Source organism: Sturnira hondurensis, unplaced genomic scaffold, assembly GCF_014824575.4.
Source record: "Sturnira hondurensis isolate 20B ecotype Veracruz unplaced genomic scaffold, ASM1482457v3 Scaffold0024152, whole genome shotgun sequence".
NCBI lineage: Eukaryota > Metazoa > Chordata > Mammalia > Chiroptera > Phyllostomidae > Sturnira > Sturnira hondurensis.
Window position 1 is genome coordinate 5,276,783 of NW_028096783.1, and position 18,176 is coordinate 5,294,958.

The 18,176-nt window shown below is 44.6% G+C and overlaps 1 protein-coding gene across 1 annotated transcript in view; it reads left to right on the forward strand.

Annotated features, from left to right (window-relative positions):
• Positions 1-18,176, forward strand: part of PRDM10 (PR/SET domain 10) — a 95,221-nt gene that overhangs the window by 48,523 nt on the left and 28,522 nt on the right. The window contains exons 6-11 of the mRNA XM_037038174.1: positions 969-1,210; positions 2,746-2,949; positions 9,936-10,008; positions 11,754-11,871; positions 14,502-14,631; positions 15,144-15,386. Coding sequence (XP_036894069.1) covers positions 969-1,210; positions 2,746-2,949; positions 9,936-10,008; positions 11,754-11,871; positions 14,502-14,631; positions 15,144-15,386 — 1,010 coding nt within the window. The remainder of the gene's footprint in view (positions 1-968; positions 1,211-2,745; positions 2,950-9,935; positions 10,009-11,753; positions 11,872-14,501; positions 14,632-15,143; positions 15,387-18,176) is intronic.

An 18,176-nucleotide genomic window follows, 5' to 3' on the forward strand; every position in this document is an offset into this window, starting at 1 on the left:
ATATTTTCAAGGCTACTCATTAGTCAAATATGCATAAAGCCACTTTCTCTTACAGACATTAATACAAAGTAGCTCTCCACTACTGGCCAATTATTGAAATTGAAAATACTTATTTCCTAAGCCAGATCATCACATAGCCTGAGTTGGGTAAAATATGATTGGTGAATTAAATTTGCTAAGAGTTATGAGTATGACCTCTAAGAGGTCCAGTGACTTTTCCCTTTCATGGCTCTGTACCTGTACTTCTGACAGTGAGCTGACAGATGGGCACCACAGAGAACGAGGGGGAGAGTGTGGACACTTAGCGCAAACTGAGCACTTGGAGGATGAACTGAAAACACATGTCCTCTGAGGGCCGGGCTGATTGGGTCATCGAGTGAGTGAAAGCCGAGGCGTGAAGCTCATCCATTTCAGCATTGTGTTCACACAAGAAGCACTGAGCTTGCAGACTTCTCGGCACTCTCTCCATTTTTGTTAGACATGCCCAGACAATGAGGCTTCTGTACTTCTTTTGAAAAAACTGATTAAACGGTATTGTCAGGGTTTCTTTTTTTAAACAGCTTTATTGAGATAAAACTCATATATTATAAAATTCACATCTTTCATCTCATCAAATTTTGTAATATTTAGTCTAATAAGCTCTTCTTTTTTTCCTTTTCAGACATGTTATAATTGATTTGTAAATTTAGTGGCCACTATTTGAATTAATATCCGGTAGAGAAATAAGTCAAAGCCATAGTCTGCGTATTATTTTTGGCAGGCATAGCTAATTCTGCCTGATTTTAGAGGAAAAGTACAAGCTTTTATTAGTCTGTGAAAGCTAATATATCACAATTGAATGGGTGCTGTAATTGTAGGAGTTAATTGAATTTCAGCCTGAAAACTTGGGGATTTTTCAGCTTAGAACTTTTTAGTTGAGGTCGAGTCATGTTGAAAGATTTGACTTCCAGGTTCTCTTTCTGTTGCAGGGTGTGAAGAGTGCAACAACGCGCACTCTTCGGTGTGCCCGAAGCATGGCCCCTTGCACCCCATCCCCAACCGCCCCGTGCTCACCAGAGCGAGAGCCAGCCTGCCCCTGGTCCTCTACATCGATCGGTTCCTTGGAGGCGTATTCTCCAAGAGGCGCATCCCTAAGCGCACCCAGTTTGGCCCTGTGGAGGGACCCCTCGTCAGGGAGTCCGAGCTGAAAGACTGTTATATTCATCTGAAGGTAATTTATGCTTTATTCATAGTTCACTCTTGTTCTTATGATTTTTTAAAGGGGCACACATTTTCCTACTGAGTCTCCCTAAACTAAAAAAATTCAGTTTTTTAAAAATTTAATTTAATTTTTAAAAACATTTTTATTTCTTTATTTTTAGAGAGGGAGTAGGGAGGAAGAGAGGGAGAGAACCAGCAATGTGTGGTTGCCTCATGCACGCCCCCTACTGGGGATCTGGCCCGCAACCCAGGCATGTGTCCTGACTGGGAATCCAATTAGTTACCCTTTGGTTCACAGGCCGGTGCTCAATTCACTGGGCCACAACAGCCAGGGCTCCTAATTCAGTTTTGTAGCTGTTGTTTGCTAAGGCATTATGTGACTAACCCTGAAAGGTATGGTTCTTAGGGGCCATATTAGTTGGCTAGAGCTGCCGTAACAAAACAGCACAGCCTGGTGTCTTAAATGACAGACATTTACTTTCTCACAGTTCTGAAGGCTAGAAGGCCAAGATCAAGGTTTTGGTAGGGTTGGTTCCCTCCAAGGCCCCTCTCCTCACCTTGTAGATAGATGGCTGCCCCTTCCTGCCTCAGCATGTGGTCATCCCTCTCTGCAACCTTGACCTGCTGTCTCTCTGTGTTTCCCAATGTCTTCTAAGGGCAGCAGTCAGATTGGGTTAGGACCTACTCTGATGACCTCAGTTAAACTTAATCATCCCCTTAAAAGCCTGAACTACAAATGTAGCTAACCTTCTGAGCTACTGGGGGTTAGGGTTTCAACATATGAAGGTGGTTTTTTTTTTTTTTTTTTGCCTGGGGGACATAATTCAGCCCACAACAGGGGCTCTAACAGCTTTTGTTTTTTTCCAACTGATTAGAACCGAGGATCATGTAGACTCATGTAATCTGCTCAGTACCAATAATGTTTTCAAGAAAAGCACTTTTTAGTTTTTGAAACAGATATTGAATCTTTTGCTAAAGAATAGCTCACTGCATGTTGAAGTATGTTTATACTGATCTCTGTTTCTTACAGTTGATGCTTTTGCTTCTGTTTAACCCCTTGCTGTCTGCCTCTTCAAGAGTCACTTTGGAGAACCAAGAAAGGGCAGTGGGAAGGAAAATATTTGAGATATGTGTTGGAAAACTAGCTGCTGTCATGGGGAGGTATTCTTCGGTAAATGCTGGAGATTTTCAAAAAAGTATTATTTTATAAAAAGAAATACAGGCTACATATTCTAAATGAATGCAGTTGAATCCCAAATGAAAATTTCTGGCCTATTTGTAGCATTTTTTGATGTGTTATTTAATGATGACACATCAGCAGAAGCTCCTCCATCAGGTTGGGTTATTCTCCTAGAGGCGGGTCTTTGGCGAGTACCCTTTCCCTGTGACAGCTGGCAGGACACAGTGCCAGTGTCCATGCAAAGGGGAGACTCAGGATGTATGGGAAACTGAAAGAGCAATATTTTATGTATTATGACATCAAGGCATATCACACTGAAGATTTTTATCTTTCAGTGTGGCTCTTGACTTCCTCTTTGGTTTCAGGTTTCTCTTGATAAAGGGGACAGAAAAGACAGGGATTTGCACGAAGACCTGTGGTTCGAGTTGTCTGACGAGACCCTTTGTAACTGGATGATGTTTGTGCGTCCGGCCCAGAATCATCTGGAGCAGAACCTGGTGGCTTACCAGTACGGCCACCACGTGTACTACACAACAATCAAAAACGTGGAGCCTAAGCAGGAGCTGAAGGTACGGAGCTGGGGTGGTGGGGCCTCTGCTGGGACCTGGGATTATTTACTACATTTCCTACTTTTTCCCCCCTTTAAGTGAGGTTTTTTTAAAAGATTTTATTTATCTATTTATTTGGGGGGTAGGTAGAGAAAAAGAGAGGGACAGAAACATTCATGTGCAAGAGAAACATTGGTTGCCTTCCGTTGCCCACAGCTGAGGACCTGACCCACAACCCAAGCATGTGTCCTGACCAGGGATCGAACTGGCAACCTTTTGGTTTGTGGGACAACGCCCAACCCACTGAGTCATGCTGGCCAGGGCTGAAGTGGGGATCTTACAAAAATGGTTCTTTCCTTGTAATTCATTTACTTAATGAATACATACTCTGTACTATACACCTATAATAATCCCATAAGTAGAAGAGAATGAAAAATGAATGACCTTGGGGCCTATCAAAGGCTATAGAAAGGCATTAGGCCAAGGGTTAAGGACATAGTGATTGGGGAGCAGGCTGGTTTTGTGATGGAGTGATTAAAGATGAGGTCACTTAACATGATTTAGACACGCGAAAGAAGAATTAGTAGGAAACAGGACATCTTATTAAATGAAATTCAGATGCATGGGCAAGATTTCTGTTTTTAACTCAATTTTTACTGCTGACACTGTTACAGATGACCCTCCACCCCTGCCCACCCCGACCCAGGCCCTGCCGTCACCACACTGTTGTCTGTGTCCACGTGTCATACATGTATGTTCTCTGATTGGTCCCTCCTCCTCCTCTGATTTCTTTTCTTTATCCGAATAATTCATTTTGCCCAAGGAATTCTGTGCATGGACTTTGGATTTCAGGAATATGTTTTTTGGGAATAACTATTGGAATTTGTATAAATATTAACTTGATGACATAATGGAAATTCTGGAATGATTCCAAGTAAAAATACCTTTAAAAAATCTATGCTAAGGACTTCTGCCAAGATGGAGGCATAGGTGGAAACACTGTGCCTTCTCCCACAGCCAAGTTTGAATACAACAAAGGTTTGGAGAACAAAGACACACCCAAAGATCAGAAAATTGAATTATATGGAAGTCCGACAACAACGAACTGTTCAGTGGGGACGGTAAGAGGGGCAGAGCCAGCAGCGGAGCAGGGTCGGGCAGGACAGATCCCCCGACCTAGGCGGGCAGGAAGCCTGGAACCAGTTGGGGTGTGGGGCAGCCTGACCGAGGTCGCACATTCGCGCACAGTGAGACGGACCACGCGGGCCCCAGGGGGCAAACCCAGTGGTGGAGGGCTGACAGTGGTGGCACACTCGCATGCAGTGGGACGAAATGCGTGGGCCCCGGTGATGGTGGCAGCTGAGGCACCTGTGGGGGCCATGGCAGGAGACAGGAGACAGGACGCCATTGTTCCTCTTTGACCCTGCCCCCACATATAGTGTCACAACACAGCGACTGAGTTGCCCTGCTCTGGTGAACACCTAGGGCTCCGATCCTGCTATGTAACAGGCATGAACAGCTCAAAATATGGCGCAAGAACTCAAAGTCCCAGAGCCGATAACTCTAAGCGACCAAGAAATTGCCAGCCTCTCAGAAGCACAATTCAAGACACTGTTTATCAGGATGCTCACAGAACTGGTTGATTATAGTCACAAATTAGAGGAACATATGAAGGCTAAACTAATTGAAATGAAGGGAAATGCACAGGAAACCAATAGTGATGGAAAGGAAACTGGGACTCAAATCAATGGAATGGACCAGAAGGAAGAACAAAACATCCAACCAGAAAGGAATGAAGAAATGAGAATTCAAAAAAATGAGGAGAGGCTTAGGAACCTCCAGGACATCTTTAAACGTTCCAACATCCGGATTATAGGGGTACCAGAAGGGGGAAAGAAACAGCTATGAGTGGAAAACTTATTTGAACAGATAATAAAGGAGAATTTCCCCAGTCTGGCAAAGGAAACAGACTTTCAGGACATCCAGGAAGCTCAGAGAGTCCCAAAGAAGTTGGACCCAAGAAGGAACACACCAAGGCACATCATAATTACATTAGCCAAGATGAAAATGAAGGAGAGAATCCTAGAAGCAGCAAGAGATAAGGGGACAGTCACCTACAAAGGAGTTCCCATCAGACTGTCAGCGGATTTCTCAAGAGACCTTCCAGGCAAGAAGGGGCTGGAAAGAAGTATTCCAAGTCAGGAAATCCAAAGACCTACAGCCAAGATTGCTTTATCCAGCAAAGTTTTCATTTAGAATGGAAGGACAGATAAAGTGCTTCTCAGATAAGGTCAAGTTCAAGGAGTTCATCATCACCAAGCCCTTATTATATGAAATGCTAAAGGGACTTATCTAAGAAAAAGAAGATGAAAAATATTAACAGTGAAAGGACAGCAAACTCACAGTTATTAACAACCACACCTAAAACAAAAGCAAACCAAGAGGACAGCTAGATCAGGAGTGGAACCACAGAAATGAAAAACACATGGAGGGTTAGCAACAGGGGAGTGGGAGGAGGAGAAAGGGGGAGAAGGCACAGAAAATAGCATAGACAGTAGGTAGAAAATAGGGGGGAGGGCGAGAATAGTGGGAGAAATATAGAATCTAAAGAACTTGAGACACATGGTTATAAACTAAGGGGGGCAGAATGGTGGGGGAGGGAGTGTGCGGGTGGAGGGGAATGAAGGGGGGGAATAGAACAACTGTAATGTATAATCAATAAAATATATTTTAAAAAATCTATGTTAGAAACATAGCCGAAAGAGGGCATTACAATACTGTATAGCTTCCTGATATAAGTGAAAAAATGGGTGAGGACTGAGTATCAGGAGGAGAACACAGAACTGCACAGTGCCTCACTATGGTCAGAGAGAGACTAGATAACATCTCTAGGAAGAGAGTGAAGACCTACCTAGACTTTGTTCCAGAACCGTACAAAACCTATGTCTTTGAAACCATCAACTAGATAATCCACACACCCCAAAGAAAATATGTAAAAGGAGATTTATATCTCATACCATCTATCCCAAGACATTCTTGACAAGATAAAACTGAACTGTGGAGGGGAGGAGATTATTTTCTCTTTCATGGCAACTATACAGGTAAGACAGAAACAGATAAGAATACAATAGTTCAGTATAATAACCAAAACAACAGATGAGTAGAAAGCTCAGAATGCGGGAAGTATTGGTAATAGACAGTAAAATGATGAAGTGTAGCAACAGAGAGAGTTGTACACCTCTGACCTCACTACGTGCAGGTGGACACATGAACAAATGCCAGAAACAGGCTTTATTTGGAGGAGGAATCAAATTAGTAAGAAATATTTTTAAATGTTTTCAATGTTGATAATTTTAAAACCCATAAGACAACTATGAGTTACTGTTTTTTTTCTTCAATTTAAATTAGCAAAAATAAATGGGTACAGTACAGTGAATGTGAGAATTTTAAGATAACAGGAACATTTATTATAGAATTGCAATATTTTATAGAATATTTCTTGCAGCATATGGTAAAAATATTCTGGACTGAGTGAACCCAATTCCTGAAAAATTGGCCTGAGGAAATAATTATGAACGAAGACAGAGCAAGACACGTTTAGAATTTTTGGATGCTGTATCTTAGTGACTCGCACACTGGTTTTCACATGCACCATGTTCTATGTGCCGTTAAGGGAAAAGGTGCTGGTTACGTTTTGGTACAGTGCTGCTTTATCAGCAAAATGGTTGTTGTATCCAAACTGTATGAGCTGTTTTAGACTTCGTTACTTATAATTTTAAAATCACAACACATGCACATAAAAAGTCACCTATAGGGAAAAGAATTTGGTGATGGCATTAGCTGCTCTGTGTGCAGTCTGACCGTTTCCGCCGAATCACTGCTTTACTCCATCGTGGACGTTTGTGCTTTTCTGTGTCTGTCATCCTCCGTGTCCTCCGTGTTGAGGACAGTGCAGTGCATTTCTCTTCTAATGGTAGTGCTGTGCCATCACCTCTGGGGTATTTTCCCAAGTTACTACCCTCTTGTGCAAGGTTTATATTTTGGAAGAGTGAGGGAAAAGGAGGGAGAAAGAGAGGGAGAGAAACATAGATGTGAGAAACATGGATTGATTGCCTCTCGTGCGCATCCTGATTGGAGATGGAACCTGCGCCCTAGGTATGTACCCTGACTAGGAATTGAACTGGCGACATTTTGCGTTGTGGGACGGTGCCTAACTCACTGAGCCAGGTTTCGCCACGTCCTTGAAAGTGAAGTGGTTTGGGTCCAGCTGCTAGAAAGCTTCTGGCAGTTGGGTGTTTGATACTTTATGAGGGATTCTGCAAGGTGATCACACCAGCCTCCCGTTGCTTTGAGATTCATTTCTTCTTTTTAAAAAAAGACTTTATTTATTTATTTTAGACATAGGGAAGGGAGGGAGAAAGAGAGGGAGAGAAACATCAATGTGTGGTTGCCTCTCCCATTCCCCGCACTGAGGACCTGACCTGGCCCACAACCCAGGCATATGCCCTGACTGGGAATTGAACCTGTGACCCTTTGGTTCACATGCCGGTGCTCAATCAACTGAGCCACACCGGTTAGAGCAAGATTTATTTCTTCTGAGGGAGACAACAGGGACAACATTTTTTGTTTGTCTTTTTGCCCTCATTTGCATTGCTTGGCACGTGTTCACAGCACATGGAGTGGCAGGGCAGCGCGTGACTCCGAGGTGAGAGTAGCACAAAGCTCTGCCGGCTTGGTGGGGGCGGCGAGCGAGAGGTGGCAACGGGCCGCCCTGTGGCCGTGATTGTCCAGCGCTGTGCACGGTGAGTTGCTCACCTATGAGAAAGGCACGTCTTGGAACTGATGGGCCAGGGTAGAATTTATAACAGCGAGGTGACAACCACCTAAAAATGCAACTGTATTGTCATGGTTAAGTGAATATTGGATGCTGTAGAATATTTCCCCCCAGTTAAAAATGAATACTCTCAAAATAAATATTTTCATATTGCTAAAATAATGTTCCATAACAATTATATATGATTAATTCACTCAGGGATTAATATATTGAACTCCTACTAGGTATCAGACACTAGGAAAAGATGGACTGGTTTCTCCATGTTCCAAAAATTTGTATTGTAGAGGGAGGTAAGCAGAAAGATGTCAATAAGAAAATAATATCAAATAGTGGCAAGCGCTAGCAAGGAGACAAATGGTGCAAAAAGAGCAAATAACAGAAAAGGGACCCATTTCGATTGATGGACAGGGAAGACTCTCCTGAAGAGAATGTTTGTTAGGTTGAGAACTATCTGATGAGAAGGGGCTGGCAGTGTAGAAGGCTTAGGGTGGGGGCAGGGGGCGGATCCCCCATTCCTGGTGGTGAGACAGCAAGGGCAAATGAAGGCTGGGGTAGGGAAGAACTTGGCATGTGTGAGGAGCAGACAGCAGGCCTCTTGGTTGAAGGAGAGGGGAAGTGGAATGATGAGAGCCGAGACTGCTTGGCGAGGCAGGGCCAGATCGTGGAGCCCTTAGGAGGCTGTCAGGCATTTTGGGTTTATTGCAAAAGAAGAAGCTGTTGCTGGCTTTTAAGCAGGGCACGAGAGAATGTGGTGATGGTGTTTTAAAAAGACCACTCTAGCTTCTGTGTGGAGGGAGGATGGACTGATGGAGCAGGAGTAGAAAAGAGGAGGCTCATTAGCAGAGCAGGCAGGACCTTGTGTTGGCGTGTGTCTAGGTGGCAGAGACAGGTGGAGAGCATTTGAGCAATCAACAGTTCTTTTTTTAAAAAGATTTATTTATTTATTTATCTTTAGAGGGGAAGGGAAGGAGAGCGGGAGAGAAATATCAATGTATGGTTGCCTCTTGTGAGTCCCCTGCTGGGAATTGGCCTGCAACCCAGGCATGGGTCCTGACTGGGAATGGAACCGCGCTCAGTCCACTGAGCTACACCAGCCAGGGCAACAGTTCTTGCCAAGAGTGCAGAAGAAAGCTGAAAAGTCCAAGATACCTTTAGATTTCAAGTCTGAGCAACTGGGTGGAAGGTAGGGTGTTTATTGAAATGGAAAAAGTAAGCAGGGGAGTAGGGGAGAATCTTAAATTCAGTGTTGGACATGTGAAGTTGGAGCTGTTTGTGAAACATCCAGAATATCAGGTAGGCAGTAGAATGAGTGTGGGGGGAACAGGGGGGATCTGGGATAGAGATACTGAATTGGGAGTCATTAGCAGAGAATTGGTTGGAAATGGAGGTGATCACCTTAGGGGAAATGAAGAAGGTCCTGAACTTGGACTAAGCTAGGAGAAACACCAGTACTTAGAAGTTAGGGAGAGGAAGAAGAGCCAGGCGAGGAGCAGAAGCAGGCAGTGCGGCGGGAAGCAGGAAGAGGCTGAGGCGGGGGTGGTGGCATTTGAAAGTCACGTGAACCCAGTAAATGCCATTTGGTGACTGGTAGGGCTGGAAGCTTCTATGATTACAGCTGTGTGAACAACCTGTGCTTAAATACAGATAAAAAAATCAAGAGAGACTCTTTTATTTAGATGAAGAGTCATTAATATTATCTTTTGTGAAGGTGTTCTAATAACAAAAACAATTTTTTTAATAAAGAAAAAGAAAACACTCTGTGTTTTGGCAAGTGAACTTCCTGACTGCAGGCTGGTGGTAAAAGGGTAGGCCCACAGTGCGATATATTTTTTAAGATTTTATTTATTTTTTTTAGAGAGAAGGGAAGGGAGGGAGAGAGAAACATCTGTTGGTTGCCTCTCAGACATGCCTCACCTGGGGACTGAACCAGCAACTGCAGGCATGTGCCCTGAACCTGCAACCTTTTGCTTTGCAGGACAACGCCCACCCAACTGAGCCACATCGGTCAGGGTCACAGTGTGGTTTTTTTTGTTGTTGTTAGTTTGTTTACCATGGGCTGTGGAAAAGCCTGGCTTGTTTTATACAAGCAGGAGAACAATTTAAAAGTAAAGCAGGCAAAGAACACTTATTGTTGTCCTTTAGTTTTTGATGGTGGTATTCTCGGTTCTTACAGGTGTGGTACGCTGCATCCTATGCTGAATTTGTGAACCAGAAAATTCATGACATTTCTGAGGAAGAAAGGAAAGGTAGTTGTACTTTTTAATATTTTATATATGAATTCCAAGTTATGTATATCTTTATGCAATCCCTAATTTTTCTATTTCAAAATATTTAAGAAGATACTCCAGTAGATTTTTTAGAGCTACAGATGCCTTTCTAATTCTAGGATCAAGTGACAGTGACATATTTACATTTCTTTCCTGGATGCTGGGAAATGGTGTTTAGCCTGATGAAAACCTCCAAGTACTAAGTTTGAGCCTAGACCAGAGGCTGGTCCCTGTCTAGATTCAGTCATTTCTGAGGACATAGCAAGGCAGGCACAGACTTTGTTTTTAACACAAATGTTGGGGCAGTGCAACCTCTATAGATAAAAATGTACAAATTCTAAGTGTGTGGCTGGCTGGATGTTCCTGAAGTGAACGCACTCGTGTCACCTGCACTCAGGTCAGGACACAGCAGGACCTGTGCCCCAGAAGACCTCTTGTGCCTTCTTTGTTGCTCCGTCCATCCTCACTTCCAAGCGTGATGATTGTGCTGACTGCCACCCCACAGGCACGACCAGTTTGTGTCTGACCTTCACATAAGTAGAAGTGTACGATATGCGCACTTTTGGTGCACACCTGTTGCTCACTATTATGTTTGTGAGAGTCATCCGTATTGTTGTGTATTGTAATTTATTCATTCTCATCGCCGTGTGACCTGACTCCAAGTAGTTAGTGTCAGAGTTGTGTTGTACAACGCAAGTTCGCATCTACGGCAAAACAGGTAAGTGAACTGTGGAATGTTTGTACGATAGGATACCAAGTAGGTCCTTAGGCCATGGCACCTCCCTGGGACATTGATGTTGGCTTACCAGCCAGGGCAGCTCACCTGAGCTGCGTGCGCTGACCAGGGTTTCTCTGGAGGTATCATTACGCAGTGTGACTGACTGAGTCATTGTCCCTGTGGTCGAACATACTCTCCAGCCCCTGCCCCACTCCCTGGCTGCCGGCACCTCGCTCGGAGCAGGCTGCAGTCAGGTGGCTGGGCCTCTGGCACAGCCGGCTGCTGACACAGCCGCCTTGTTAGTGTGAATGCAGGGATGGTCAGTGACTATAGTGAGCAGCTGGAACACATATTACTTAAGAAAGACCAGAGATTTAGGGGTCATTTCCCAGGAACCAGGGACAAAGCTGGCTAAATTTGTTATTATGCACCAGGTTGGTTTCCAGTATGGAGATATTACGGAGAATGCCACTGTGAACATTGTTGTATGTCTCTTAGCAAACGTGTGTGTGTTTCTGTTGGCCATACTGCTCGGAGTGAATTACTGGTTCCCAGGGCATGCATATAAGTCGGCTCTGAACAGTTTGCCAGAGTGGTTATACTGGGCATTGGTTTTCAAGTCATTTGTGATAAAATACACCCTCACATTACGAAGCTTGTGTCTGAATCTACTGGGTAATCACTATGATGGATGCGGACTTCCATTGGAGAGTTTTCTGTCTTTCCAGGGTGGTGTGTGTGTGATATTGGGGTGGCTGGGAGATGGCAGTGTAAGGGTGTTTGTTCCTTTGGTGTCTTACATGCGTGTACCAGGAAAGAAGGTCCTACAATCTGCTCTCTGCCCAAATTTAGCCTCTGATTTTCAACAGTGACGCAAAGAGTGGATGCCGCATGTTTATGAACTCCGGGCTGTGGTGTGATGAGGAGGGCGGGGGTACTGGTGTCTTCGAGGTTCACTGGTCTCTACTGATCATCAGCCTTTGTAATCTCTCTTCTGTGACTGCAGTTCTTCGAGAGCAAGAGAAGAACTGGCCCTGCTATGAGTGTAACCGCCGGTTTGTAAGCTCGGAACAGTTGCAACAGCATCTTAATTCTCACGATGAGAAACTGGATGTATTTAGCAGGTATAATGATGGGAAAGGTTTCTGAAACTTAGTTTGTCACGGTCCAGACTCATTTCAGTATTGCCTACCAGCTAATGAGTGTTTATATGTCAGTCTGTGAAGACAGGTAACCAGGTAGCCTGCTGACAGAAATTGCTTATCTTCTTCCACCCCCACCCCCATCCCCACCCCCACCCCACCCCCACCCCCACTCTCACCCCCCATCCCCCCACCCCCCCACTCCATCCCCCCCCACTCCCACCCCCACTCTCACCCCCACCCCCACCCCCACCCTCGGTTACCACTGCTCTCTTTTCCAGCATAACCAGTACCCAGTGGGAGGGGGACCTTAGTTAAACCTCCCCTACCTAAAGATTCTGAACTACAAATTCTGGAGATAGCATACACCTCTGGAAAAATCTGCATCTCTGATTTTCAAACTTCTGTTCCTAGTAAATTCCTTCATTATATGTTTAATTCCACTATATAAAAAGATAGATGAGGGAGAATCATATGGGATGGGGTAGGCCACAGCCAGATGGGATAGGCTTTGCTGGTAATGGGAGGAAATCTGGATTTCATTCTAAGAAGTCCGTAGAGGATTCTGATCTGGGAGTATTGTGATGTCAATTATATTTTAAAACGTCACCCGAGATAAAAATAAAAACATTTTAGCTAATACTGGAGCAAGAGTGAAGACAGGGAGTCAGTTAGGCGCTGAGTCAACAGTTCAGGTGAAGAAGGAGAGTGATTTGGGAGAGTGCCCGTGGGAAGTGTCCATGGGGCAGATGTGGGGTCACCAGCGTTTACAGGGTTTGAAGAGGGAGGAGATGGTGGGGAGTGGCGCTCAGGGAAGCGGGAAAGTAAGTGTTCTAGGGAAGTACAGTACCGTTGCCTGCAATACTAAGAACTCAACTCAAGGTTCATGGTCATGAATTTAAACTACGACCACTAGCATGACTGTGTGTCATTTTGCAGCTTCGTTCGCTGCGGGAATGCCAGTGCAGCGTGGGCAGAGTTGGGTTGCATAGTATTGTGGTTTTGCTACACGAGTACAGCACAGCAAGAGAGTGAGGCAGCACTGGGGACGGAAGTCAAGAGCGTACACGGGGCAGGGCCTACACGGGGCAGGGCATGACCTCGGAGTTTATGTGTGGATGCAGGGAGGGAAAACATCAAGAGGACATAGGACTGCCAACCGGTGGCAGAGGACTGGATTGGAGTTGGTATTGTGGAGGCAGGATCAGTGAGCCCATGTATTAGATGGGCTGAGCTGGGAAGTTAGGAGGTGGTGCCGGGCAGGGTGGGCGATGCACAGGATGGAGATAATGGGGCCTCTGCACTTACTGAGGTTGAGGAAGGGTAAGACCAGGGGAGTATGAGTCTGAGGTGGGCAGAGGACACAGTGAGAGGCAAGTCAAATACATCTGTCAGTTCCTGGCTCTGCTAATTAGCACTTTTATATCATACCATGATTTTGATTTATGTGCCTGGTGCCTTCGCTAGGCCTTGGACAGCGAAACCTGAGGCACGCAACTTGCTATCTTTCGTGCCTAGCAGTGCGTTGACGCACAGTAGATGAAAATGTTGGCTAGCCAACTGGTAAAAGAAACTTGGGACAATTCAGAAAATGTGAACTTTGACTAGATTTAATAATTCTAAGCAAACAGTGTTTTTTTTTAGGTGTGATAGTGGTGTTGTGGATATATATTATATACATTCTTATGTTTTAGAGATCCATACAAAATATTTAGAGATGAAATGATGTATGGGATTTATTTCAAAATAATCGAATGGGTATGTGTGTGGGGAAGTGGTAGGGTTACAGATGGAATAAAACTGGTCCTGAGTTGACAGTATTGAAATTAAGTAATGGGTACTTTGGGTTCATTATGGCAATCTCTACATTTGCCTACATTTAGAATTTTCCATTATAAAAATATTTTTAAAATTTCTGGAAAAACATAATTTTTGTTCAATTGTTAAATAGATGAGTGGAAGAATAAAACAGGATCTGATTAATTTTATGCAATCACACATATGCATCTTTTAAATGAAGTTTTAGGGACTTTCTGAATCCCTTATATTAAGGAGTGTTTGTATGATAGAATGCCATTGAAGGGATAAAGTTCATGTGGTGTTTACTAGCCACATTATGGAATGGTCAGATTAGAAATTTGTTCTGACCTTCCAGAAGCTTAGAGTGAAATAAGAAAGTTCTTTTGACTCTTGGCAAGCCACAGTTCTTGAAAGGAATCTGAGGTGAGACAAGGGGAGGAGAAAACGGAATCTTGTTTCTAGGGTCATACTCTACTAAGGTGTAGTGTGTTCTGTCCTGTCTGCACGTCCCACATCGCTTCAGAGAGGTGTTCCGGCTTTCGGGTTTTTCAGGAACAAAACAGTGTCAGTGCTTTAAATTTTTTTAGTTCCCTCTTTTTTTCTGAATAATTTAAGACATCTCTTTGAGCAGTATAGACAGCAAAGATGAGAAATTTAGAAAGTGTGTACTAGCAAAGATAATGGTTTCAATTAGGAAAAGAATTAGGAAAAATATTGTAATAAAGTGAGAGGAAAATCAAGATTTGGGAAAAATACTTTTTATGGAGTAATATGTAACCATGACTATTTATAACCCCATCTCTTGTCCCCAGAACAAGATGCAGAGGAAGGGGACGAGGCAAGAGGAGATTTGGCCCAGGCCGGCGGCCAGGGCGTCCTCCCAAATTCATCCGCTTGGAAATAACCAGCGAAAACGGGGAAAAGTGTGATGACGGCACACAGGTACTGGGGCGACAGGAGAGGGCCCCTGCGCAGGTGCTCGCGTAGAGGCCTGGCCGACCGTCACTGGATTCCGTGCAAATGGTCCTCGGGGGCTGACAGTGCCCTCGTGCCGCCCTGGGCTGCCTGTCAGTTAAAGTGTGATGAGGGAAAGGCAAAGGAAAATGTGTTTGCAAATGTTCCTTCGAACAAAACCCCTACCTTCTTGTCCTAAGTATTTTATTTTTTTGAGCTGTTATTGAAGGACTCTGTTTAATTGGTTTAAAAATGAAAAGTGTAATACTCCAGGAGAGCCCTGTCACAGTCCTTTCCTCATGAAGCAACATGGAATATATCATAGTTTTTACTTCCTGTGGATATAGTTATCTAATTAACTTTCTCAGAAGAAGAATATTTTTTCTGAGCATTATTACACCAGCCGTTTAAAAAATAAGCAGTAATTCTAAACCTTAGCTGACAGTCCTTCTAGGACTAATCTCTGGTAAGGAAATAATTCCTGGTTATTGCAATTGCAGGATTTGCTACATTTTTCCCCCAAGGAACAGTTTGATGAGGCTGAACCAGCCACTCTGAATGGGCTGGATCAACCAGAGCAGACCGCTCTCCCGATCCCTCAGCTGCCTCAGGAAACCCCGTCTCCCCTGGAGCAGGAGACGGAAGCTCACAGCCTGCACCTGCAGCCGCAGCAGGAGGAGAGCGTGCTGCCCACCCCGAGCACCCTGACAGCCGATGACATGCGCCGGGCCAAACGCATCCGAGTAAGTGGGACGCAGAGCCCCTCCCTCACTAGGCGCTGCCTTTCTCCAGGCAGCCAGCTGGAAAGATGCTATGTTTTTCTAACCTACTTATTCACCATCCACTTTGGACTCTTGCATCTAGCTTATTACACGCTCAATCCCCTTACTTTGGAAGGAAGGGTTAACTGTTTCTCAGTGTCTTTGTGTCCAGTGGCAGGCTGGGTGGCGGGTCCCAGACTTGATCTGTCTAGTGAGGGCACAGAAGCTGGACTTTTGGTAGTTCTGGGTGGGTCTCACTACAGTAGGGTAGCTCTCTGGATCCCTAAACTCACAGGTTGGAAATGGAGAAATAAGTACATCTAATGGTAGTAACTATTTACATTTAAGCCAGGCTAGTCCATGGCTAATCATAGCTCTGAAGTTAATATTAGGTAACTTCATTTCGTTATCTGCATTTTCCAAGGGGAGACTGGCCAGTGTCATTACTCGTCAGGGAAAGTGGACCTGCGTCCAAGTTGATGCGGCAGGTACAATCCCCACACTCAGGACAGCTGGACTTTTGTCTCTAGGCCAGGGAGGAGGTCAGCACCTCACCCATGTGACCTGCACGGTGACTTCAGGCCACATGGCTTCCAGGGCGGATGTGTTTTGTTCTGGTTTCACAGAGGGCAGCGAGGCTGAGTTAGAAGCTGCCGGGGACGTGTGTGGAAAACCGTACGGGTTTGAGGAAAGTGCCTGGGCTGACAGTTTGCATTCAGGAAATAATTACTTAAGCTCCTGTGGTTGTGAGCAGGGTGTGTAGACTTTTATTAGTACTTGATGTGTGGATGGTGGGGCTTTTTCATATAACTTGATAGGGTTTACAGTTTCTTGATGGATCGTGGCTTTAGCTTATGTTTCTCTTGGTCTTCTGACTTGCATATGTGCAGCTTATATTTCTTTTGGCCTTCTTATTTGCCTGTGTGCTAGAAGGGACCTTGAAAAATAGTCTAGTTCCTGCCTTCGTGTAAAAATGCGTCGGAACATCCATAGTGATGTGGTGAAGGGCTCTCTGCCCTCTGAGGCCGGACAGCTTGGGCGAGCACCTGCAGTGGAAATGTACAGCGCTTTCGGCTCCATGTATATCATTTCAAAAGGACAAACAGACCTGTATAAATACAGACCAGAAAGGCAAAAAGCTATGAACCAGTGCCTTCCCATCCCTCAGTCTATAGTGTTTCCCAGTCTGCATTGCACTCTTGCCCAATTACTGTCTTTTCTGCTTTGGCCATTCTGAATTTTCACTAAGTCCATAGAAATGCTTCCTACATGTGATTTTTTTGAGGGGAAAAAACAACTAAAGCCCACCTATATAGTGAAGTTGTAGATACACAGGCATAATCTGGCTACGATTGTACTTGCATTCTTGAATGAGTCGGGTTACTGGTTTTGGTACAAGGTTCCTTGTGTCAAAGCAAAGGCTGTGTGCATGTGGCTTTTGCAGAGGTCAGTCTTAGTTAGGTATTTTTTTTCCTCTCACACGTTCTAAAAAGTAGGGCTATGTATTTTTTTCATCTTTTCTATCCAGGTTGGTAATGACCAACTGAAAGGAAGTCTTCCAATCCAATTGGTAATGTAACTATTTTTCTCTCCTCTAATGCTGCCTGCTCAGCTGGAGCTGCAGGTAGGTTTGTTTCCTGTGTTTTACATAACAGAATGTTATTTAAGTGTTTGCCTTACCTGCTGTTCTTTGCAACCTGTACTTACTAAATCCTGGTAGAAACTACAATTTGGTTGCTACAGTAAATGCAAATTAGTCAATGGAGAATGATGATTTATTTTCCAATAGATCAGTACGTAAATTGAGGGCTGCAGACTCCTTACGTAGCAAACCAAGGGTTGGACTAAGTGATCTCCAAGGCCCCTTCCAGCTGCAGAACAGTGTGCGTGACCTACGGGTGGTGTTGCATTCTGAATGCGCGTTCAGCGCTGTAGCACTGTGCTGGGTACAAAGCAGAGTGTCATGGGGGCCATCCTGTAGAGGACTAATTGCAGTCTAATTGAGGAGATGTTGCTGCCATGGTACCATGACAGGGCTTCCAGTTCAGTGCTATGTTTAAAAATAAGGCCTGTAATTGTTTTAGGAACTAGAAAGAGTGAAAAGCCAAAAAAAAAAAGGGAGAAAAAAGAAAGAAAGAAAAAGATGAAGGAGTCAGGGAATAATTCATAGATGAAGTGAGACTTAAACTGGTCCTTGAAAGAGAGACAGGGAGATGGTCGGCTGTTCTGAAGGAGGGAGGCCATTGGATGGAGGCCCAGACACAGGGACGTGCTTGGTGCGGTTCTAGGGCAGTGCTCATGCTGGCTTGACCCTGGGCTGGGACGCCCGTGAGGGACAGCAGTGAGTGAGATCTACTAGGCAGGGCTTTGAATGCAGGGTCAAAATTACATGAAAATCAGTCAGTAATTTAGGCTTCTTTAGCTATTAACATCGAACTGTGGAAACATATTATGGTCTTCGTAAAGAATCTGTTGTCTCAGACTTCATTTCATTGTAAGTCAAGTCCCTCATCACAGATTTTTGCCACACCATTTGGGCACCCTGAGAGCAGCTGATGTGCCGTCCAGTGTGGTGTGGTTGCCCGGCTGTCACTCGGGAACCAGAAGACCCGTGATGGATCCACCTGGGCTGCCTTCACCATGTTTCGTAATTCCTCCGGGAAAGGTGTGCCGACTGTAGCTCTGAACTATAGAAGACACCCAAGGGTAGAATTGGCCTGTAGGCGGGTTGTGGGGTCGGAGGGGTTTCAGCACTCACTGCCTTGTGGTGTG